We start from the raw sequence: 26,490 nt of genomic DNA on the forward strand, positions 1-26,490 counted from the left end.
TCCAGCTGGTTTCACATTCACCAGGAGTCCCAGCTGCCTGCATCTAATCTTCATCTGTGGGATCCTGATCTGTGGCAGGGCTGGGGAGCATCCCAGAGCCCTCCATGTCTGCCCAGCTGCAGTGTCCCAGCACAGTGGGACAGGGCTCTATCAGTGATGCACAGAGCAGTGCAGAGAGCTCTCACAAGGTCCACAGTGACCAAAGGCACCCACAAGGGCAAAAGCACCACAGGGAGCTCACATTCAGTGGGAATGCATCAAGGGTTTCAGCTCACAAAAGCCTCCAAATCTGCTTTGCTGTCCAGTTCCTCTCAGGGGATTGAAACTTAGACCTTTTGTGTGTGTTTGTGACCCTCGAGGCTCAGCTCCACAGGCAGGAAGGTCACTTACTTCTCCCAGGTGTCTGTCACCTTGACCTGAGCCTGAGGGCTCCCTGTTTAATGCTCACTTGTGCTCCCGTTGTTTATTGTACCCCAACTCCAAATCCTTATCCATGCCTGGCTGCCTGCAGGGAAGGGCAGTCTCCTTTCAGCAGAGGATTAGATCCCTCACAGAGTGCTGAGGGTAAAAAGACAAGTTCTCTCCCTACTGGCCTCTTTTACAGACCCATTAGTGTGACATAACATACATGGCACCACAAAGTAGCCACAATCAGGTACCCAAAACAGTTCAGCTGCCTGTCCCAATAGTCCCACTCCAGGTGTTTTAAGTTGCACCACTATTCAGCAGCTTTGACAGAGAAGTGCTGATTTGTTACCTCCCCTCTCATTGGAGAGAGGGACGAGGCTGCAAGACCTTGTGCCAACACATAGGAACACAAATCAGCTAAAATTTGGGCATTAAAATAAGGTCAAACCCTTGGGTAATGTGCCCCCTAAAGCCACAACTACAAGAATTTTAATGCAGATTTCAAGACATATGCCTTTCATTACCCCTGACTTGATCCCTCAATCCCAGTGGATTCATAGTTCCCTATGAGCATCCTCTCTCAAAGCATTTCAAAGGAGAACAAAGCTTCAGACACCTCCCATCCTTGTTCACCCCCATCATGCTTGTTCCCTGCTCTGAGTTCCTTTCCTATGAGTTGATTTCCACTCTGGGCACCCATCCTTGTGCCTGCACTCACTCAGCACTCATCTGCTGAAGCCAAGCAAGGCTTTTGCCTCCCATTCTCCCCTTGGTTTCTGCTGGCAGCCTCAGGTTGCTGCTCCCCCACTTGGGGGATATCAGTGATGCAGTTTTCTACATTACCCAGTAGTAGAAAACACAGTATCATGTCCTTAGTGCTTTAAACGTGCTTTTCCTTTTTTTGCAACACCACCTTTCAGGTTCGAAGCATGTGTTTTTTCACAATGAAAAGTAACACAGCTTTCAGAATCAAAATAGACAAAAGTATAAGTTATTGGAAATTGAAGAACAAAACCTGTGTGTAATGAATAAATCCCCCCACTAGCACAAGGTGCTCGGTAGTGATTCCCATTTCAACACAGCCTTGTTATTTACATTTAAAGCATTTGGTTTTCTGATGTTAAAATACTTGCATCTTCATAAAGGCAGTGTGGGCTCTGTGACACCCAGAAACTCACCCTGTGCTATTGCTTTATGGCCAGGTGAGATACAGGAACCTACCAATGACACCCCTCCATCTCTCCCTCTGTGTATTTTGATAAGATTCCTTCAGCATGTAATTAACTGAATACCAGGAATATTCATTAGCCTAAGGAGCCTGTTCCTCCTCAGTAAACCACACCACCTGAGCTGCATACATCTTCTATTCAGAGCAAAACAGGCACATTTTCTTAGTGTAACAATTTTTTTTTTATTTCAGTTACTTTTTCACATAAAACTTTATGTAAGCTACAAAAATCGTGAAATGCAGAAATGGTATTAAAACTGCAAACTTAAAAGTTTAGATAAAAAAAAAATCAGTCTTTCCCTGCTAACAATGACCATTTAAAACGAACCATATTTTGATGGATTCATTTAATAAACATACCATACATTTCTCAAAAATAAATAAAGAACAACATCAGAAAAACCAATACTATCAACAACATGAAGCCTTTAATCATCTCTTTTCTTTTCTTTGAAAGACATAAATGAAATTTCTAGGCACGGTTTTAGGCATTATAGAGGACACAGAGGCAATAGGTTAGTGTGCACTGCGCTGTACAAAAATACAGTCTGAATAAATTACATTGCTAGCCATAAGATTAGACTTCACTTACCAGTCAGTTCATTGCATGTTTAATAATATACAGTTACATGCTAATCCATATATATCATTTATATTTCAAACACATAGGTCTCTCTATATTTGTTTTTAAAATTTACAAAAGCTAAACGAAGTTGTGCAAGAAATCCAGAAGAGGTGCTGGGTATTTGTCAGCACCGGACGGTATACTTTAAGCTTAAAAAATACAAATAACTAGCCCTGCTTGCAAGTTTGCTATATATATATATTTATTCATATATATTTGGAAGAAAAAAAAATGGATTTGTTGTGGGAGAGAATCATTCTGCCAGTGAGATAAAGTCCAAGAACTGAAATAATGGTGACATGACACAAGCACAACATACAAAATTATTAATTTGTCGTACGTACACTCAGGACACAGACTTGCATCTTTTTCGTGGCTAAAAAAACCCCAAGAATCAGCACAGAGTTGCATTTACCTTTAGTTCTGTTCTGAAAAACAGAATGCTTGCCAAAATTTGCAAAGGTAAAGAGGAATAAAAAAGACACTGCAGTAGCAACCTAAGCTAAACGTAGGTACCTAAATCCATATACTGAATGCCCAAACACAAAGGTCCTGAGGAGTCTGAGGTGGGTTCTAGTGGACTGCATCACCTTCAAGAGGAAAAGCAGACATTGGGACTGAAAATCAGATCTCTGACTCAACTGTGAATCAAGAACCTTGTCTTTAGGCATTCACGTTTGTAAATTGTTGTGCCAGAACGCCTTTCACATTAACAGCCAGTGCCTTGCAGAGCACACACCATTCATTTGCATCTGCCTTAGGCCTGGCAGCTGCTTTCACTCAAACTCTACATAAAGAAAAACTATTTGATAAATTAGTGGCTACGATGTGGGTTCAGCATTGCACCTTCTTGTCAGCACAGACAAGTGCCACAATGCTGGCCCCAAAACACCATCTCCTTAGAAAGGTACAGACATCTTCTCACAGTGGGCTTCTCTGCACTAATCTAATTCCCATGCCAAACTACAATGTTCTCCATGCTGCTAAATAAAAGCAGAACTACACAGCTGTTCAGAAAGATACTGAGTGAACTATGTACTGAATATCTGCCTCAAGTCAGTCTCAGGAAATAAAGCAGAGTTACAAATGCTCTCTTGGTGCCTGTGAAATAACTGGAGCCAAGTTTTCCTCCCAACCTTTTTGTTCTCCAGGCATTGCCATGCAGTCCCTTCCATGTCAAGCTGTCATTTTGCTCCATCTAATCTAATTAATCACCACTGCTGATTCTGAGTATTCTGCCACAGTAGTAAAGACTGAACTCCAGAGTGTGCCAGAGTTTTATAAACCATCTCCACAAGCCAGCAATACTTGCACAGTGACCTCCTAAAGGCAGCCCTGTGGTCATTGCAGACTCTCAGCACCCTGGAGATGGTGGACCAGCAGAAACACAAGAGATGCCATCTTAACACCCATTATTTCAGGAGCCTTTTCCATGGAACCAGCAAAACCGTTTGTGTAGAGGTGGATGTGCAACCCCAGCATATCTGCTTGTGTAGAGGTCCACAGAGAATATATTTGAAATTTCTCCATTAAAAAAAATAGTTATTTCTAAAGATTATAGTTGTATAAAAATATGCTTATAATTAATTGAAAATATCCAAATAAGCAAATTGTAAACAAAAATAAAAGTGATGCGGATTAAATTCATGTGAAGGTTCTCCCTATTTTATATTGGGTTTAATTTCATGAGTACAGTCTCTGGATGTTTTAAATGGGAAACACACTAGGCAAGGAGTAATCAGATGTAGATAATCACCAAAAAGTCCATTAGAAACACAGTTTTTAAAAACAAGAGATTACCTCCTGAAGTGCTAATGTTTTAATACGGACATGATGGGGTCTCAGCTGTATTCTTGATGATCAGGGACATTCACAACCTAACCAGATTTTTAAAAAATGGCAGTTTTTAAATTTGCAACACCCTTAGAAAAGTATTTTCAGCAAGTATTATATTACACATGGAATAGCAAGAAGTTATTTTTGTCCAGTTCTACCTTAACTTGATGTGAACTTTTAAGCATTTCCCATAACACAGAGTCTGTACAAGGGCATATACAGAAGACAAACCATTGTGTGTTTATTTTGTAACACCAATCAAAATTGGGGGTACCAATCCAAGACTTTCAAGAATGTGTACAAAGTTAGTATTTTAACCACTGCATCACAGGTCATATTACAATTTTATGATGAATCATTTCTCTCCCTCTGCATATATATCTGCATTATATATATTCATTTATACTAACAAATACCTTTCAAAAATATAACTGAACTTGTTCCATATGCATTCGTTTCATGACAATGTTTGCAAGTTAAATGGTTACTCAGAACAACTGCAATTCATTCACACATTTTAGATGTCCCAGGGACAGAACAGGTCTTTTTCTATTCCCCTTTATCTTCACCCCTCCAGCAAAACACTGAGAACTGAGACAACTTCCAACTACACAGTCAGAAGCACATGTCTCTGGGTTTGGACTTCCTTCAACAATCTGCTACAGCTGGCACGGTGATGTCGATTACTAATTCATGAAATCCTGTGTGGGTTGGTGGCTTGTTTGGGTTTTTCTTTTTTTTTTAAATTATTCCACCAGCAGACTGTTGAATGCAGATATTAGACAAGTCATTAACCAGTTACATTCACTGCCCTCAACACAGTCCCTTGCAACTAATTCCTTAAGAGCGTGTTTGAGCAAGTAACAAGGGGCCAACTCAGCCTATTGTACACGATGCCATTGCCTGCTTATCAGACATCTGAATCCTCTATGATACAGGGAAACTTCTAAATGGAGCCCATACCAGCTGCTCCCCTGAAGGCAATAGCAGATGCTGGCATTGCGTTCTCATTCCAACTAGTTTCCTCACAATGATCGCTGTCACGTAGATCCTTTTGCTTGTTGTCAGGAAAAATGAAGTTTATGTATCAGCAGCTTGCAGCATCTGCCTATGAAAGATCAGCAATCCTAGTGTTTGCAGTTCTTCTAAATGGTTGTAAAAGCTGGTTACAGTGTTCACACCCAAAAGGCAAAGGCTATTTTATCAACAGAGCAGACTGTTTGGTGCTCCACAAGTGTTCTAAAAAAACTGTGAGCTAGAAAAGATGGGGTAATCCTTTTTTTAATTTTTCTTTTTATTAAATTATTCTAGTAATAGTCTTCATAGTTCTTAGGGTTCAGGCAATAAAGAATGGCACCCCCAAATGAAAATATAGTTGCACCCCATGCCAGGCCATAGCCCCAGTTGAATTCATGGTATATTTTCAAGCTGACTGTTTCGATGAACTTGATTGGATAAAGGACTAAGCTGCAGACCTGAAGAACAACTGAAAGAGAAAAAAAAATACAAATGTCAGAAGAAGCCTTATTTTGCTTCCCTAAAACAAAGAAAATATTAAATAACTAAAATTCACATTTAGAATGCTTTTGGAGATTCTTAGCTTCTAAGTGCTGCCCTTTTAAAACCACCTTCATTTCATTCACAGACAACAGAGCAGCTCTTCCATACTCCCTTGCTGATCAACAAATATTATGACTGTGATATAATGATGATCCTTCAAATGTCCACAAAATAAACAGTGAGAGTGGCATTTTCCAAATTCTTTTCTGTTTCTCCTTTGTATTTGAGTTTGCAGTCATTACTCCTTCCATAACAGCAAAACTTGTTCTATTGCCATTATAAATAAGTCAAAACGAGAAGCGAGAATACGTATTAAGAAATGTTGCTGAGAATCAAATAATTTACTTATCCTAGAAATAATTCATTGTCATAGGTGATATATACTTGTGCTCAGTAGAGACTCAGTGAATCACATATTTCATATTCATTACTGTGTTCTGTAAGCAGAATTAATGACATTCTTGCACAGAATACCAAGGAAACTATAAAATTTGATCAGTCACTAAACTTCAAGCCAGCAAACTATTATGAATTTAGGGGGTGGATTAGAAATACTGTTTGATGAAAGAAGATAATAAAATAGGTCAAATCCAAGACATTAAAAAGCTTCAAAATCAATACTTCCTATAGCACTGCCTCTGAGATCTACAGACACACATTGGCCATTTCACTCACACACACCCTTGCCCAACTGGCCCCTTTCATTAGCCCTGGAGACAAATGCTCACCTGTCCTGAGGACAGGGCTGCTGTGGGGAGATCAGACCCCATGTTCATCAGAACCTCAGTGATAAAACTCTGTAAGACACTCACTGGAAATTTCAGCTCATCTACCTTAGCCTACAGAGTAGTTTTTGGACCCTTACTTGAGACTGGCAATCTCCCATAATGTTTGCACAGTGGATTTTCTAATGTGGATATCAAAATCCTCAGGACTTTTATTTAAGTCTACACTTATTGAAGTATTATTTAATATTATTCCATTTGAATATAATTTTTTGTCTGTCAGCTCACAAAATACTGTGCAACATTTGAGAAACTCTGGCAGGCTACACTGGGAAAAGCACCTATTCTTATGAAAAGATTATGCATTCTAGTTCTGTATAATGAGAGCATCTTTACATCCAAAAGCACCTCAACATATGCTCAGCTTTCAGACACATCTTTAAGACCATTCAAGGTCAGAAAGGATTTCTGAAAATGTATGGAAATATATGAGTTTTTCTTTAGTGCCTTCCTGCACTGGGGATGCAGCATCTCTGCTGAGTCAGTGCAGAACCTGCTCCATGTGTGTCTGTGTCAAGTGCAAACCAAGGAAGTCTCCACCTTCCACACTGTAACATATGAAGTATGCTTAATTTCAATCTACAGATTGGACTTGTCAAAACACAACCGAAAAAAAGTGATTCTCTTGGAAGAGGAACATCTTGCTAAAGCAGCAACACACACAAGAGGGTTTTTTGACATTTCCAGAGTGAGGGTTCCAGCTTTCCCTACTATTGATCCAGATTTGCTGTTGTAGAACTCAGAGCAAGTGCTGGCAGCAAGTGGCTGGTGGGAGCAGCCACCCTCCACAGCACTGTCACCACTTTGCACTGATTTTGCCTCCTGTCATTGTTTTTCCCTGTAGAGCAGGAAGGGAGCTGTGCAAGCTAGAGACAGCAGTCAGCAAAGTTATGAGAAATGACCAGCATGACCCCAAAAGATGTTGAAAGCAATGCCTGTAACTTCTGATTTATTTCTAATGAATTTAAAGGAACTCCTGCTAAGGGAAGTGTGTACTATCCTTCTTCAGAAGCACAATTCTTTTCCTGTAAAAAAAGCAGACTGCAAAGGAAATCTTTAAAAATTTGCTACTCAAATGCTGTTCAGAGAAGACTAATCATCTCAAACTTGATTGTTCACTCCAAATGTAGACACATTTTTATGAAGCACTATGATGTTTGTGATATAGGAACAAGAATACCAGTTTTATTCCATTCACATGAAATATAAGCAATTATACATACTCATCATATTAAAGATGCAGAAATCATAAGAAATGCTTTAAAAGTAGGAAAATATAATTTCAGTCATCCTTTTTTTTCTTTGTACAAATGTTTGACTGTAAATTTTGACATCAAAAAACCCACTTATGATGTGGCTTTCTAATTTATCTGTAATTATGAAAATGCTGGTGCTGGCTAGTAAGTTCTGTACTTCTGTTCTCTACCTCCTGCTCATTTCAGATGAGTAAAGCACTTCATTAATCAGTGCTGGGTGTTTCAAAGATTACCTGAAAAAGTAGCTGCAACAGTGACAGGAAAAAGAAAAATCCTCTTTGCAGTGCCAGGCAAGCTGGCAGTAATGAGAGTGGACACTAATCTCAGAGATTCAGGATGGACATCAGCAAGGAAAAAAGTATCACAAGGAGGGCAGCAAGGGCCCAGGACAACATGCTTGGAAAGGCTGTGACATCTTCATGCCTGAATTTCTTCAAAACTGGGCCAGACAAAGCTGTCACTGTTAGAGACCATGCTGCCTCAAAAAGGAGATTGGAGCACATAACCTAAAGAGTATTCTCCCCAACAGTATTTCTTTGATATTATGACTCTTTTTGCTGCCTTGTAGCAACCTGAACTACATTCTACCGAAGTCAGTCCTACTTTTTCAGACCATTCCATCAACTTCACGAAATCAAATTCTGGCTTTCAATGTTTTTGCAATTTTTCCTACTTCCATTGTAAAATTGACAAGTAAACTTTCATTCTATCTTCCACTAACTTTCATTCTATCATTATGAAAACAGGTGATAGCACAGAACTAAGGATGCAATCCAACTGTGCTCTCTCTATCAGAATTAAAAGATACCTCCTTAAGTATTCTTCAGTTATTGTCTGCCACCATTTTATATTACTCTCTTACCTGTAATATTTTCACTTAGCCACTGCTTTCCCTATCTTGCATGGAAAAGCACCTTGTGAAATGCATTAAAAGCTCACTAATGTCACCAGGATAGTCTTCAAAACACTGTCACAATTTTTGAAACAGCACCAAAAGGCAAGCATCTTTACTTTTTCTTTTGTTTCTTTTATGGACTTTCAGCAAGCACACTTCCTATTTCTGCCCCTTAAGTTAGACTTGGTTAGCACTTAGTTAAACAGTAAGTGTATCATGAAACTCCTGCACTGACAAGTTTGTGAGCCTGCACTTTGAGGGCCAGTTTGATTAATGAGCTCTAAGACACCCAGCAGCTCCATGAGCTGGAGACTCCACTAGAGCACAGAGGCACACGAGCCAAGGCGGCTCCATGCAAGATTTCCTGCCACTGCCTCCCTGTCTGCTCCACATTTTTCCACCACCTGAGGTGTTCCTCTAGTTCTCAACATTAAAATACATACTGTCAGCTCTAGGAAGACACATTCACATCTTTTCATTACTTGCTGGCTTATTTTCAGCATCTAGGTTGAATTTTGGTTTTTTTGGTCCCTTTCTTTGTCATCTCTTCCAGTCCCACTCAGTCAATCTTCTCCCTCACCTACAGAGTTGCTAACTGAAAGCTGAAGCTGAGGGAAAAAAAAAATAATCAAAACTTGAAGGAAAAAAAATAGCCTGGAGCCAACTGTTTAGACTCCTATAAAGCACCTGGAAATAACTTGTCCATTTTGTCCTTTCTTCCACACAGAGACCTTTTCTACCCAACACCCACACATCATTAAATGTCTCTGGGAAATTCATACTGTGCCCTTTTTCCAGAGGCAGCTGATAGACTCCCAAGCACAGTTACACAGAATATTTGGTCTTGCTAGCACATTCACAGGTCAGGGTGATGTTTATCCTGAAAGATTTGTGAAATCCACAGATGAAGGCTTGAATCCATGGAAAGCTGTATAAGGCACAAACTGCTATAATTTAACCTTCCCCTCTTCAGTGGGGGATTCTTTCCATAATTCTTTCAAGATACATCATCCATATTCATCTCTACAATTGCTGACATCAAAGATAAAATCTGTAGGAAATGTCTTCTAACAATGTAAGTGTCAAATCCTGAAAGGATTCTCCTCAGATTTGCTAGATAATGAAGAAGACTGGGGCAGGTTGTCTTGGGCTCATCATCTCTCCTCCAATATGCTTCAGGTTATGGCTCCTCAAAATGCACATGCACACACACAGAGGCAAAGGGAAGATGTAAACACCATCAAAAGCTAAAGAATCAATTTAATTTCCTCTTAGATTGAAGTAAGCATTAAAAGCCTTCACCATCAACCCTTTGTAGTAAAGACTAGAAGCAATTTTATGCAGAGGAGAGCACATGAAGAGAAACAGTAGGATTTGAGGAAATCTTTTCTTGTGGAAAGCAATTTCTTTTTTTAGTACAAACTTAACTACTGAATGAGCAACACAGCAAGACAGGCATGTATGGCTGAATAATTACCAAGTTAACTATATGATGTTATGAGAAATGAAGCCAAAGGCCAAACAAGAAACCACTACAAAATTATATAACCCCATTTCCTTCAAAGTTAACTGCCCAGCATACCTTATAAACCTCAGAATTAACACTTAATTTAAGTACTAGTACCTTTATTCATTTAACCAGTACCTTTATTCATTTAACCAAGCAAGCAATGCAACACACAGAACAAAACCAGATGATTTCCACTCAGGTAATCTGATCCTAGGTTGCTTTAATTTCCTAAAAGCAAATGAAATGCAGTCTAGGAATATGTCCAGAGCACATAAAAGTGCATCTTGAAGGGCTTGGTTCCATCAAGGCAATGTTATCAGCAGGGGGCAGCAGGAGCCTTCCCGGAGTTCTGCTTCATCCCAAACTCCTCCAATTCCACATTCTCATCCTCTCATCTCCCTCTAAGTGGCTTTTTTTAATACATCCCAAAGGTTCTGTCATCCTCTTCATTATGGGCTATCAGAAGGGGCTTAAGCTGCTGGCTCCAATGCAGATGTGAGTGACAGGATGAAGGCAAACCATGGTTGGTGAGTCTCAGGAGAATCTGAAACATCCATGCTGACAAAGCCCCAAAGCACCAGAATATGTATAAAAGGAGATGATTTGATATTTTAATTGTACCTCACTGGACCAGTCTTACAGACAATTCAGATTCTTAGGTCTCCCTTAAGATTTTGTGATAGTTTATATAAACTGTTCCATTTTTGTGTTTTTAAAACCAAACAGGGACTGCACTGTGACAGCTTGTTAAATTAATAACCAAGCGAGATGACACAACAAAATTAATTCCTTATGGCACAGGGGCATATATAAACACCTTGAAAGATAATCCTATTTATTTTCACATGTAGAGCTTCCAGGGCTCACCTTTGGGTATTAATTTCCCTGTTTTAAAATTGCAAAAGAGAGAACATTAAAATAAAAATGGCTTTGCACAAAGAATAAAAATGGGGACATCAAGCAGCACAAAGTCACAGATTAAAAATGGTATTTTAAGATTTATCCTCTGTAGTTTCTCCTGCTGCATGTACTTCATAAAACAATAAATATAATGCAAATAAATAATTGTTTATGAACTAATAATAGTGCAACTGCAAAAATGATTAATGCTGTGCAGAACTTACAGCCTGAGAAATCTCACTGGAGTTAAGACAGAAGTAACCAAACACCTCTGAATTAGTATGCAGAACGAGGCATATCTCCCTCCATGAAGGTTCAGCTGCTCTCAGGAAATGTTTTTAATGATGCCAGTGCTTACCTGCAGCAAAGAGCATGACTGCAACTGGTCTGTAGAAGCGCCTCCGAGATCCCACGCAGATGGAGATCAGCCCAACCAGGAAAGCTATGAGAATAATGGCAGCACCACCCAGCAGCAGAGCCAGAGTAGCTATCTGCCAGTCTAGGGGGAAAAAAACACAAAGAGGGGAAAAAATAATTATGTAATTTCAGTAAAACAAGCCCACAGGCCTGACAGAAACAAGAGAATATGAGGAACACAGAGGCTGCATTGAGGATTGAGTAAATAAAGAGCTGTGCCTTGAATTTCTTTTTCCCTTAATTACTGAATCACCTTCATAAAGCAGATGTAACTCAGAAGCAAAGTGCCACAACCTCCCACGCTTACTCAAGCCTTAGTTGGCTTCGTTGGGATTTTGTCTCAAGTAAAACTGAGTAATTTGGTGCCCTGGTTTTTATCCAATTTAGAATGAGAAATTGAGGCTGGCTCAGAATTAGCTGGTGTTATGTTAGCTGCCCCTCAGTCTGCTGTAACTTTCTCACAAAAGAGAGTGAAACTCAAACCTCTGCATGAGCTGATCAGGATGACACAGCAAGGGAAATGCACAAAGCCCCATCATACACACCTGTCCCTTGGGAAATACCAAGGCCACAGTATGAGTAACAAAACTGAGGAGATGCTCAAAGGTTAAAAGAAAAAAAAAAATATATATATATTTTTTCAACACTAAAAGATAGCTGGAAGTCAAGAATTTCTAAAGGCAGTAACAATCATTAGCTGCAGACCCAGTCAAATCTCAAGACCATTTTAAAATGTCAGTTATCCTCAAGAGTAAGTTCTTCTTCCCCCCAAAACAACCTCTGCACTTGTCCCAGACTATTTTCTAGTTATTCTGATATATAATGGATGCAGTTATAACAAAATATTTTCAGTCTTAAATCACATAAATCAGAATCCATTTGTAAGCTGATGGCCATGATGCATGTGTACAACATTCAAAATCTAACTTAAGAGCCTCTGTGGGACTTTAGAAAGGCACAGGCACTGGGTTGTCTCTTTTCCCAAAAGAATATCTAAGACCTTTCCTCTCTCCAGTAGCAGGCATAAAGAAAAAGAATCAGATCACTATTTACTGCTTATCACTACTATTTACTAGTTCAAGAAGATGATATAAATTCAGCTCATGGGAAAAGCATATATGGATCCTCTGCATCTCATTACTTTGAAAATGCATCCAGTCATGTGATACTCAGAATAAAATGCCCAAGTTCACAGAAAATAAGATTATTATTTCTAAATTAAATGTAGGTATCTTAAGGTTACTAAAACAACAACAACAACAACAACAATGAACATAGTCTTTTGGAAATGAGTAAAAAGCACTGTTTTAAATAAACATTGGATCCAGTTTCAAGAGGAATCTAATCTGCTGAAGATACAGACAGTGCAGCTGTGGAGTTTGGGAATGGAATGCTGGCAGCTGTTATCACCAAAAAGCCCTCACATATTACATGAAAAAAAATGAAGGAGATTAGAAGAAAGTGGGTAGAAGAGCTATAAAAACATTGCTTGAAAAGAAAGTGATTTTAAAGGTATGTTTGTGCAAGTACACACATTTATTTTCATTCTTTCCAGAAATCCAGGCATGTCCTTTACTAATAATTTAATTACTAAGTACTCAGCCTTCCAAGATATTTTACTCCATGTTTTCTTACTGGACTAAACCCCAAGGCTGGGAACAATCTTTCATCCTATCATCAACATGCAATTTCTTAATCTCTAATGCCAGTTTGTTGTGTGTCCCACTGCTACACTATCACTATGGGGATGGAAATATGATTTTAGGACTGGACAGAGATGTTTCAATGAATGGTTTTTAATATTAACATGAGCCTTCAGAAACACCAAGAGGTTAGTGTACTGATGATTTAGAAAGGATTTTTCCAATACCAAAGTGCATTACAGATACAAAACTCAGAAATAAATAAACAGAATGAATCACTTTGGAACAATATGAAAGGAATCCTTGCACTGGAAAACTGCACAAAGACCCACATAAATCCGTATCACACCAAAGTTAAAAGACACATAAAATTGATGAAATAAATCAAAGGGCCAGACAGGAAAACTCAGAAACTAAAATGTTTTGAAAGTCACCACAAATAATTAAATATTAAATGTTATCTTTGCATTGATCAGGTGCCAAACTCTAATGCAAAGGGATGTGTATGACACTGGAGTAGCAACTAAATGGAAAAAAGGTTAAGCATCCTATTGCTTTCCAAAGCAACACTGGAAAAATCACCAAAAAACTGATAATAAATTAGGCAAAGATGATATAAGTGCAGGGTTAGAATAAAGTTTAACTTCCAGGACAAATATATAGATTTTAGAAAGGTTAAAAAATAAACAAACTACCTTACTATAGCACTGATGTGGGAGGTAAAAGGACAAATGAGTGTTGGGAGACACCTACACTCCTAACTAAAAAAGAACTGCCTTGAATAAACAAAATTAATTTCTTGAGTAAGACAACCTACTCAGAGATGCTGACTGCAGGACAAAACCAAGGCTCTCACTGCTCCTCACTACCAGCTGGGGACCAGGCACTGAATGCTGTGCTCTGGGCACATCTGGAATTGCCTGCTTATTTTAGTCCCTTTCACAGGAGCACACAGTGCTACCAGCCTTTGCCTTGAGCTGCAGGGACTTTGGCTGAAGAACATGGTGAAAGTCAGACATTAGTGCATGAAGAATACAGGAATAAACTTTCATATAGTGGCTGCCATAGTAACTAAATGTTTAAATTTCCTTGTCTTCTCGGAAAAATGTTAACTTTCAATTCCAAAAGCCATTTATTAGGTGATAAAATAAAGCTTATGGTGGACTAAGAAAGCAAAATCTTCTGCAGGGGTCTTCTACTTAACAGCAATTTTTTATCTTTTTTTTTTTTTTTTTTAATCCAGGCCATTGGTCTTCACACAAAGTAAAATAAAGATCCAAAGAACCACTAGCTCTGAAGGCAGAGCATCCTGTAAATCAAATATCTATAATATAAACACATAGAGGAAACAGAATTTTTCTACAAAAAGATCTGTAGTGTTTCTCAGACTACCCAAGAGTGATTTACAGGACACAGCACTAGAATGGGATCAGGAGATTGTTCTGTTACACAGTGCTACTGGCACACAGATCATAAACATCATAAGCCCACTTTACAGCATCCAAAATATGCTTGTATCTCTTCTAGGCATGCACCAATCTTGCAAAGAAGTTACTAATAAGAACTGTAAGTTCAGGAGCCTCAGCAGTTCAGTGAGACTGCTTCTTCTCACAGAGACAGAAATATGAAAAAACAGAGGTAAAATGGGGCCTTACAGATGATAATTATTACTTTTCTGCATTCAGAACACAATTGGTTACACTTGAAGAGTACACGTCAGTCTTTTTCACTGTACACCAGTACAGGTTTTTAAACTACACATCTATTATCTAAGAAAAGTACTAGGAACTAGTAAAAAAACTAGTAAAACTCACAGAAATGTTAATAAAATTTTAGACTTGAAAAAGCACTGTGACCTAATATCATGCCCAAGTAAGATTTCCTTTATTGGTTTAGATAAACTAGATTTTTCAAATGTTCCAACATTTTAGCAATACATTAAGAACTACACTAGTAGTGCCACCTATCCCATGCAAACTAGAATTAAGACATTTTTGACAATTATTAGGTAACTCGAGAGATTTCTTAAGGAAAGTCTCACTTAATGTATCCTATTTTTAGGTCTGAAATTCCCCAAGAAGCATCCCAGAGTCTATAACCATAAGAAAGATATACTGCAGTTCTGACAGGGATTACAGTGTTTGCATATTTTTAACTGTAACAATCTGCCCATAAGTTTAGGGATGTGGGCTTCAGTATTTGGAAATATATATAAATATGAACCTAGGCACTTGAGATCTATTTTCAATACGTATTTGGTGAAAAAAATTATTAAAATTACCATCTTCAGTTTAAAAAAAAATAAAAAGCCACCAAACCATGATGATAGAGTTTATTTTCAGTTAGTTCCTCATACAACAGCCTTTCTGGGGGACAGCTTGGTCTCCTTGCTATTTGGAAATTCTGCCTGTTTCTTAGTGACCCAGAGGCACAGTGTCAACTGTACACTGACATTTCTAACTCTCCTCGCTTCTTTCCCCAAAAGAAATGACCCAAGGCTTTGAGCTGTGATTTTTAATTAAGAGCAGTGCTATTTCCTCAATTCCTTGGACAAAATAATACTTCGCTACTCTGAAAAAATCAGGGAAAGGCATAAAAGAAGAAGAAATCACATCAAAGTCCTGAAATGTCTATTTTAATAACTAGGTCCTTCTTTTAATACATGGAAAATCAATGCAAAAGGCTAGTACAGACGTCATGTTTTCAGTAAGGCACCCTAAAATAAAATATTTTTTTCAACGTGGTATTCTACCAAGTAAAAGAAGTAGAAGTGGTGGGCATAGAAACATACTGTGGAATATGTGAAGCATTTGTGTATAGGGCTATTCCAGACAGTGCATGTGAAGTGAATTAATTTCTTAAACAATCAAATACTCCTTTCTTCCATTCAACAGCTCTTCACCAAGTCTTCTCATAAAGGCTGAAGTACCAAAATGCATGCAGCTTCACACATGATGAAGGGAATGCCTGACCTTCTAAACAAAACAAAATCTGGGTAAGAAACAAAACCACAACACTCAAGTAAGTTTTTCTGATTCATTGCAATGCTTCTATTTATCAAGTACCTGACCTCAGACAATAAATACTCTAAGAATTTGCAATATAGCATTTAAAATCAAGAAAAATGATTTTGAAAGAATATGTGAAGCAGAGAAACTTGAGGCACCCACACATACGAAATTAAATGTAACCCACTGAGTATCATAAAAATCAACTTAAATAAATAGGATAGCTAGAGATATTCCCAATTGCTTCATATTCAGACTTAGATATCAAATAGCCAACAAAAGTTTGAGAAGTGTAGTACATATACAAAAACATAAAGACAAACTCTAGTTCCTAGAAGTGCTTTGGTTGCATGACCAATGAGATTTCTTCTTTCTTCAGCAGGATCCTGAGCACAGGCCTCTGTGCAAGGAGTTCTGTGGGAAAGCTGAGGAACAGCAGGGGCCATTAAGGTCTCACATCAAATTACTCCACAGAGGTCACCTCTGGAGCCTCAGCCTGAGGCAGAATGATGGTGCTCAAAGAGCTGCTCAGAAGAATTCTGCCCTGGGTGAAGGGGATGCTGGCTAAAGCTGGGAAGTGCCTGTGAGTTCCTGGGTTCCACACTCTGCTCCTGCAGAGCCAGCCTGCAAGTGCAGTCCTTTGGGATCCCACAATGGACACTTCTGCACACTGCAGGCACAAGTGCTTCCTGGCAAGATCCACACCAAACCTCCATAAACCCCTCTAGCCACAGCTTTTCACATTGGAGCCTTGTACAAAAATGACAATAAATAAGTATTTTCTGTTCACTGATTAATATAGTATGCTTACTAGTGCTGGCTGCTGCACAGACATACTCTGGCTTTTGTATTTTTCTTTTTATTTTATGGATTGAGAATAAGATTTTTCTGAAGTAGGAAAATTACTTGTGCACGTGGCTATTCCAGTCACTCGGACACTTGAAAAGCATTAGCATTACCAGAGCTACAGAAACCAGCCAGCTCTGGCTGAAAGCACAATTTCCTTGAGGAAACTCACTTTACACCAAAGCTTTCTTTTAAAAGCCATAAATTTAAACAAATGAAACAGCTACATTAAGTCACAGATATGTTAAAAAGAAGAACATGACATTTTCCCTAAGAAATCTGTCTTTATCCACACACAGCAGCACACGGGACAAAGCCCTGGGTAACCCAAGTGCTGCACAACACCCATGGGACCAACAGGAAAACATTCCCATAGCTCCAATTCAGCAGGACACTGACAACACCCAAAGAGAAATTTAAGCATTTAATGCTGGGTGCCAAAATGCTTAAGTGCCTCCTAAGGATAATTCAGAGGCTCCACATAAGGCATCAGTCATTTTGCATTTACTGTACAAGAGGCTTGTAGGATGGTTTAGTGTTCCTGATGCCAAGTGAAGAGTCACTTAGAATCAGTCAAAGAAAAAGAGAACAAGCAGAGAGAAATCCAAAAAAACAGCTTTCTGCTGCAGACCCTGTGTCTTTCAGAGGCGCAGAATGCTAATGGATAATGAGGGCAGGCAACCAGTGAAGGAGGAAGGGCAGAGAACTCCTTAGCTGCCATACCCAGGAGCTAGAGAGCTTTCCAGAAGCTGCAAGGCCTTTGCTTCCCAGCCCTTGCTCCAGACTCTAATCTCACACCTCTGCTCCCTTTTCCCAGTGGATTTCCCGATTGCTAGGGCAGGCTGTAACTGCCCTCCTCTGTCTGCTAGACCCAAGGCACAAAAATATTTATGAGGTCCATGAACAAACAGGTACAAGGAAGCCCAGATCTGAGTCTTGCTCAAGAGAGCCTCTTATTTAACTGGTCCCTTCCAACGCTCTGTTGCTGCTGGTGCACCTTTCCCCTGATGCACAGGAATGCTGACCATCACTGGATGGTGGCCCAGACTCAGGGCTCTCCCACCTTTGAGGGAAAAAGGCCTTAGCAGCTCCCTACAGAGCTGCAACCCTCTCACCTGGGCTCCTCCTGTGGCTTTCCTCTTCTCAAGAGCAAGGTAACTTGTCACTATAAGACACGAAACAACACGACGTGGACACACTGCTGTTCTCAAGGTAAAAAGGGAAGTTGATTTTCTGACTCCAACATTTATAGATTTCCAAAAGTGACAGTGGACTGGAGGGTGAAAGTGCCACCTCTCCAATGACACTGGACAAACCAACAGTCCATCAAATTTTTCCTCCTCCATAAAAGAATGCAAAACAGTAAGTTATCTACAGAAAGTGTGTGAGAAAGTTTGTTACAAGAATGCAAACATCCAGAAGGCTTAGAAAATCTTAAAAAATCAGGGTGACAGTAACTGAGATGAGAGAGGAAGAGGTTGACTATTGCAGTCAAGATAACAAACAGCCCACTGGCAGGATGCTCCAGTGCTCTCCTCCCAGCTACCCTCCTCAGCCTGGAAAGGATGTGCTTGATAGTCTGGGGGAAGAACTAGGCAGCCACTATGCAGACTGCTCACCTCACCATGGAAAGCAGTGTCCTGTGACAGTGTTCACAGGGGTTCTTGGAGAAGGGAAGAGATGAAGGATCTGACTCTATGTTTCAGAAGGCTTGATTTATTATTTTATGATATATATTAAAACTATACTAAAAGAATAGAAGAAAAGGTTTCATCAGAAGGCTGGCTAAGAATAGAAAAGAATGATAATAAAGGCTTCTGTCTTGGACAGAGAGTCTGAGCCAGCTGACTGTGATTGGCCATTAATGAGAAACAACCACATGAGACCAATCACAGATGCACCTGTTGCATTCCACAGCAGCAGACAATCATTGTTTACATTTTTTTCCTGAGGCCTCTCAGCTTCTCAGGAGGAAAAATCCTAAGGAAAGGATTTTTCATGAAAAGATGTCTGCGACAGTGTCCCTCACCTTCCACCCAAAGATGCCATTGGGAGTACAGGGGACAATTTGGTTATCTGTAAAAATATGGTAAGCAGCTCTACTGCTGTGTGAAAGAGACAGCAAGACAACAAACTGGTCTAAATGCCTGGGGGCTGCAGATGCATGAGCAACCTGAAACACAGCAGGTGCTTGCTCATCTGCCCATGGACACACACCTCTTGTGAAGAATCAAGCTTGCATTCCTTGTTTATATGAAATATATACACTTTGCAGAGGTGTGGGTTGGGGTGAGGAATGTTGTATGTCTGCTCTGTGGTCCACTTTTATTTCTAAAATCACCAAGTCCTTTAAACACAGCACAACTTCAAATAAAAAATTAAATGGTGCCATTGTATAGATCTTTATTTTACCTTTTATAAGCAACACACATTGCACACTACTTTTGCCAACAGAGGACTTGAAGACAAGCACAGCATTACAGAAAATCATGTAATTCATTCACAGAATAGTACAGCATGTACTCAGGCATTTCCTCTATTGGATACACAGCATTCTTCTGAGATTTGCTTGTTACTATGTCATTTTAATTATTCTATATTCATTCATTCAATAAAAATAATAAAAAACCCTCAAACTGCACACACCCACAACTTTGAGAACTTCACAAAAACCTGGAACTCTTAGAACTCTACCATTAGGAAAGAAGTGTGGGAGATGTGTTATACAAGCTTTTCACAGTAAGCTCAGTATGTCTGACCTCTTCTATAAAAGCTACTACATTTTAGCAATCTGAAATACTATGCTTTGCATTGGAACTGGAAGTAACTATTTTCCACAGTTATCAATGTTCTTCCAGAAGAATGGCAATCTTCTGCAACTTTCGAAACACATTCCATTGTTCCTTGAGAAAAACAATTAGCATTTTAAAGAGTTTGAGTTGTACTTTCCATCAGAAGAATGACTTTAAGTGGAACAAGTGAAATACATAAAGCAATACAGCTGGCTGGACTTTACAGGTAACCTCCTGTTACTCTGAATCTTATGTGGTCATCTTGGGCCACAAATCAGTAGCAGAGGCAAGGCCACTCTCTATGCAATTCTAAATATAAAAATCTCATCAAATATTAAAACTTCTTGCATTATCCCTAACTCCAGGGACATCATATTTAATAAACAAAAATTAAAGCAACAGGATACATTACTGATTTTAAAATTGCAATGAACAACAGCAGTAGTAATAACCCACTATAGCTACAAGTCTTTATTTATTTCTTTTAAGAGTATTATCACTGATAAGGTGTGAGGTGCTCTTGCCCTGATCACACAAACATCACAGATGAGCTCTAACCATGTCTTTTACTGCTTGGAGAAGAGTGGCTGCAATGGCAGCCTCCACCATACTAAAAGGTCCAGACTGAACAGGATCTGCTGCTCCCATGGCCTTGGGTCCATTTGTAAGAGAAGGAGCATTCCTTGAAATATTCTATCAGGGGCTGCTGAGAGGGGTAGTTAAGCCAATTCAAGGCATTCTGCACAGTTTGAAGAAGCCAGATAGACATTAGGCATGAACAGAGGCAGAAGCCAGATAGACATTAGGCATGTCTGTCATCACAGAATCACCAAGGATAATTTAGGTTGGGAAGGGTGTCTGGAAGTCACCTAGTTCAGCTCCCCATGGAAAACAGGGCCAACCTTCAAGTCAGACTCAACTTCAAAATTAGATCAGCCTGCTCAGAGCCTTAGACACTGAGTGTGAAGTAGTATGGCTTTTGATTATATATCCATCTTCAGATACAGTGCTGGGGACGATTATAGAGTTAATACACAAAACAAAAGACTACAGTATTCAAAACCAGAAGGAATGCTTTATTAATTCCTCCTTAGATTGTATGAGCCTCTTTTTTCAGGTAAGTAAAATCACATTCATTCTTCTTTTATAGCAAACTACCAGCTTTGCTGAGCTTTTTACAAATACATGTCAACATCAAATCTGAGCAATGATCCAGATTTTCTAATGAGGAAGTTGCTTTTGAGCTAGCAATTTCCCCTTGGAACAGCTCCTTAGATTCTGAACAAGGAGATACCATCCAAGACTATTCTGGCATGTCAATTCTGATATCTGCATCTAATGCGTAATTAAGGTTAAGCCCTTGAAGTGCTACCGAATGAACAGCCTCTGATGCTGCTTTTATTTTAAGAACAAATTAGAACAAAATTACAAGCGTAAAACTAGACTCAATTTGTTTACTGTAGCACTGTGCTACAGGCTAAGCTTACCTTCACTGTTTGCTCATCACAAAGTTTAATACACATTCAGAGACTCTGTTGCTTGTATTTCCTGGAGATGTTTTGTTTTTCAAGCATCCATGGGCAGTTGTAAAAGGGCATAATATTCTTGAAGAAAACTGAACGTTGCATAAGGAAATCCACAGGTTGTAAAGTAACAAAGCCATATACCCCACATTCTCCAAAATGAATACAGTTAATCAAAACCATTCAAATGTATTTTTGTATGTGCTGTTTTCACAATAAACTGAAATGCTGCAAAGGAGCCATTGTTTTCTATGAATAGCATATACACATATTTAAGTTAAAATAGACAATGTTCACCTGCAGGTCAGATTCTATGGAGCCCTTTATTTCTTCTACATTACATTTGTGTATCTTTCATTTAAAGAGCCATAGTGGCTGCAGTCTGTTGTAAAAATTCAAATTTACTGTTAATTATCCGCAGGAAGAAGAAAAGTACCTGTGATGGTACAGATATACCAGGCAGTTTTGTATGGGATGCATTTAATTTTAATGCTGTGACAGGAATAAATACTCACATATAACTCTTGATAAATCTGCAAATAAACCATCACAAACTAGCTATAACGCATTTCAAATAAGGTCTAAAAAAATAAATTTGTTTCAAAACACACAAGTTTAAAATACAGTGGGTCTAAAGACAACTTGTGCATTAGCCAAGGTAAGCTTTGATCACAGAAAACAGCTATATGCCAAGACAGGTGGTGAAACTTCAGAGCTTTACAACTGCAATTCTGAATTTCAAGATTTTGTAACGAAGCTTTCCACACTGGCAACTTTGTTATTCATCTCCTGAAGTTGCTGCTAGTGGGAGATTTACTCAGATCTTAAGGACTCCAAAAGAAAAAAAAGGCAAATTAAGATGAGATATTTTATAATTTTCAGATGCCAAAAAATTAATTTGACTCACTATTTTACATACTTGAACCATAATTATTGTGAAGTACTTCCACAAGTTTAAAAGTAGTATGTGAGCAAACAACACTTGCAAGTTACAAAAAAGCCATTGGAACAGTGAAAGAACGAATGTGAACACATGCTCCAAGCACTAGCAATGCTCCAGGAAAAATGAGATTATTCCCTGCTACAACAGCCAATGCCACCATGCTCTGTGCATTTCCTTCTGCTCTCCACTACCAAGTTGCCCTTCTGACAGCAGTCAGCGGTCCTACATCTAATTACAACAGAAGTTTTTAATTAAACCTCAAATATGCTTTAACAGCTTCTAGTATGAGCATGCCCTTGATGGTGCCACTTGAGGTGCTCTCCTTCAAGGGATGATGGAGTAAATCTCTTAAAACCATGGGTGAAGATGCCTTTTTTTTCCTGTGTGCTGCTGCTTCTCACAGCTAGCTGCAAAGCTGCCTGCACTGGTATCAAGCTAAAAGAGCTTTCCCTGTGGGAGCTCTCCACTATCTGCAAAATCCTGCTTGCTGGATTCACAATGTAGGCGGAAAGTGCACTTAAAATATTAATGCCAGCGCTCAAGACGGTCTCAAATATGAGCCCAATCCAACTTGGTGAACTTAGTGGGAGCCCTCCTATTGGCTTTAATGGCAACTGTACCACAGTAGCAAAGGCAAGAGGAAAACAGTGCAGTTTCTCATATTACAGGTCTAGTCAGAATGCAGTACTCTGTGCTGAGCATGAGGAAAGTGAAGGGTTTATCCCAGTCACCTCAAGTAAAACAACCATTCCCTTCTTCCACAGTAGCTTCTGAAATTTGGCTCTACTAGACTGGAAAGTATTTGAGGAAAATGGGTAAAGCTCATTCAAGGGACTTGAATAAAACTGGATAGGCGGGAATTTGCGCACGATAGAAGAAGGCACCAGCAGAGGACAGACCAGCTTTCCAACACACAGCATCCAGCGAAAACTACATCTCATTCCTATCCATCCTCACCCATTCATCTTCCACAGACAGACAGGTGACCAAGAGAGGAACAAGAGAGATTAGTGTCTCTTTATGCTGTTCCATGAGCTGTCCTGCTCCTCTCCCCATCCCACTTTTGTGTCTGTCTGTCTGTGTGTGTCTGTACACACGCATGCGTGACGGGAGATGGATGGAGGGGGGAGCGCAGCAAAGCGTGTGGGGCTGGGGGGCATTGGAAGCAGGTTCTCATTCAAGCCATCTGAAAAGTCTTTCTGTAATCATGGGGATACTATTTCAGGAGACAGGGAGAAGGGGCAAAGGATTCACGTTGCTAAGGAGACACGTAGAAGCTGACATTCCTACATAAATTTCCATTTATACCAGGGAAGGAAAAGAAAGCACTCCAAACTTTGTGCAGACACCCTGGTAACTGACTGAAACCGGCATTTCTTTACAATTCATTTTATATTACTTAAAACAAAATCTCAAACAACATTTTAACTCTCAAATATTACTGCACACGACAAAAAAAAAAAAAAAAAAAAAAAAAAGAAAAGAAAAAAAAAAAAAACAAGCACAGCAGCCATGGAACCTGTGTAATTCCAACTCAAACTGAGATCAGTTATTTCCCAGATCCTATACAAGGACTTCAGAGAACACAGGAAAACAAACACACCAAGAATATAGTCAGTCCTTTGCTTTCCCCCCCAAAATACACATCTTGTCCCTGCACGATTTACCCAAAGAGCACAGCAATCCAAACAGATGATTTATCAATGCAAGTGTGTCTGTGTGGACAGGAATGGGGATAAAAATGATGTGGGGGGAGGCTGGCTGCATTTACCAGTGTTTCTCTTGGGGCTCCAGAAGTTGCTATCAGGCATAAAGTAAATAAAACCACCCATGAAAACCAAAACAATTATCACACTACAAAAGAATTTACTGAAAAATATTCAACAGGCAGCTTGTTTTTTATCATTCACAACCCGTTTTTGAAGTACTCCAAGCAATAGTGAAATGACGTTAAGAAAAACAACAATCTGTGATCAAAGACCTAAAAGGTGAAGTACGAATGAGCATCAAGAAATCACAACGGGGAGTGTGGCATGAAGGCAAAGGAGCGTGAAAGACGATAGGGAGATCAGTACGTGATAGAGAAAGACACACACACAAGCAGACCCGGCCTGATGGATAGAGTCCAAGCAGAGGCGTCCCCACTCTGGACAAAGTAGCAACCGGTTTGGGTTTAGGAAGCCCCAACTTTCCAGAATCTGAGACTTCTCAGATGGGGGCGGAGGGACAGTATAAGATACTCGATCCCAAACAGCTTCTCCGCAGAAAAAATAATCAAAACTAGTTCAAACTCGGGATCTTTTGTGACAGTACCACGGCACATAGGGAACCAGTCACCACCATATGTGATTCGTTTCGCTCACTGAAGCCTCGCACTTCCCGCAGCCCGAGCACGATCCGAGCTCGGCGCTGCCCCTCCCGCACACGCCGGGAGCGCCGCCGCCTCCGCCCCAGCCCGAGCGCCGGCGAGATGCGGGTCGGGGCGGCTGGGGGAGGACGGGGAGGAGGAGGAGGATGGGGACGGGTGAAGAAGCTCGGAAGAGAAGGGAAGGGAAGGGAAGGGAAGGGAAGGGAAGGGAAGGGAAGGGAAGGGAAGGGAAGGGAAGGGAAGGGAAGGCGGGCGGACAAAGGTGCAGGCAGGGGGCTCCTGCCTGCGCTGGGAGCCGGGCGGGGACCAGGGCGGCAAAGGGCGAGGCGAGGAACCGGAGGGGGCAGCGGGACACGGCCCCGGGCACTGCTCCGGTCCGGGGGGACTGGCTCCAGGAGGGCTGGGATACACTCCCGAAGGAGACTAGGGTGAAGGAGAGGCAGCTCGAGGGATGCTGGTGGGTCAGCCAGGGCACGGCGAGGGGAAGGAATTCTCAGTGTCCGGGGTGCGGCCAAGGGAACGGGAGGCGGACGAGGAGGGGAAAGCAGCAAGGGCTGGCGGCGGAGGGGAGCGGGGCAGCGGGGGCAGCCGAATCTCACCGCTGTTCAGCGTCGACTCGCAGAGCCAGCTGTCCAAGTTGCCGGGCTTGCGGCAGGACTCCCAGAGGGACAGGTAGTACTGGTGGTCCGCCGTCACCCAGGCGGGGCTCAGCACAGCTCCCAGGTCCAGGCACAGCGCCAGAAAGATGCACACCAGCCCCACCAGCTTCAGCGGGGTCAGCACCGAGACCCGCACCTCCTCCATGCCGCTGCCGGCCGAAGCCATGGGGCCCAAGGGAGACGAGGAGGACGCGCAGCCGCCGGCCCCGAGGGGAACAGGAGCGAGAGCCTAGCTCCGCGCAGAAGGGGCGGGCGGAGGGAGAAGCGGCGAGACCAGCGCTGTCTAACGGCGGCGAGAGGCGTTCGCAGGCGGCGGCGGCAGCGCCGCTCCCTCCCGCCCTCCTCCGCCGCGCTCCCGCCCCGGTGTATCAGGTGCAGCAGCTCCCCCGGCCCTCCGGCGCCGCCCGGCCCGGCCCGGCCCGGCGCGGAGCGCTCCGCCCCGAGCCCGCCCCTGCCGGGGGAGGCCGGGCCTCCGCGGGGAAGGGGCGGGGGCGCGGCCCCTGCCGGCCCCGCTCCGCCCCGCCGGGGCCGACTTTGGGGAACTTTCAGCGGCCGCAGGCGGCGCCCGGGGCCGCTCCCATCGCCTCGCATCGATTCCCGCTGCCCTCGAGCGGCCTCCCCGGCTTCCCTGGGAGCCTCACCGCGCTGGGAGCGGGAGAAGCGCCCGTTCTGCCCCGGCGGCCCCACAGCCCCCGGGTGTGGCCGGCACTGAGGGGGTCCCGGGCCGGCACACCCGGCCCCGCCGCGGCATCGCTGCAGCGAGGAACGGGGCGAAAGGAAAGGCCGCCTCGGCTGCAGGATTAGCCGTTCCTCACCTTGATTCTTCTTCTGGAGTGACCTTTAAATCACAAGATATTAGTGGAGGGTTTAAAAAAATAATTCAGCGTTTCATTATTCGTGTGTGGGCTTACCTGCGATTCGCGCTTCCGTCTCCCGTCAGCGGCGTTGCTGATCCCAAATTAAATCTTTGAGGAAGGATAAGTACTTTGCCTGGTTTCCATTTAGTCTCTGTTTATTTTGTTTAATTAGCACTGTGGTGCTGAGAATGTCAAGGGCAAATGTTTGGGTTAGTTATTAAACAAGGTACTAGTATAATTCACTGTCTGAAGCAGCTCTTCCTCGAGATACAAACACACACAGGCACGAAGGCGGAGTGTAATGTCCATAAAGGATTATTGAAAAAAAGAAGAGCAGGAAGAGTCAACCTGCGGATTTTAAAGTGAATGCTGCTACTTACGTTTGAGGGAGAACTAGAGAGAAGGAAGATAAAAGTTAAGCCAGAAAAGCC

General features: G+C 41.4%; 1 protein-coding gene across 1 annotated transcript; it reads right to left on the reverse strand.

Moving 5' to 3' along the window:
- Window positions 1-1,794: 1,794 nt before the first annotated feature.
- On the reverse strand, window positions 1,795-25,552 carry TMEM47 (transmembrane protein 47). The gene is made up of 3 exons (XM_059492243.1): window positions 25,143-25,552; window positions 11,362-11,502; window positions 1,795-5,583 (listed from the first exon to the last, which is right to left on the reverse strand). Exons 1-3 carry the CDS (start codon window positions 25,366-25,368, stop codon window positions 5,405-5,407), a joined length of 546 nt encoding a protein of 181 aa, XP_059348226.1. The 5' UTR covers window positions 25,369-25,552; the 3' UTR covers window positions 1,795-5,404.
- Window positions 25,553-26,490: the final 938 nt, after the last annotated feature.

This window comes from Ammospiza nelsoni, chromosome 2, assembly GCF_027579445.1.
Source record: "Ammospiza nelsoni isolate bAmmNel1 chromosome 2, bAmmNel1.pri, whole genome shotgun sequence".
NCBI classification, from domain to species: domain Eukaryota; kingdom Metazoa; phylum Chordata; class Aves; order Passeriformes; family Passerellidae; genus Ammospiza; species Ammospiza nelsoni.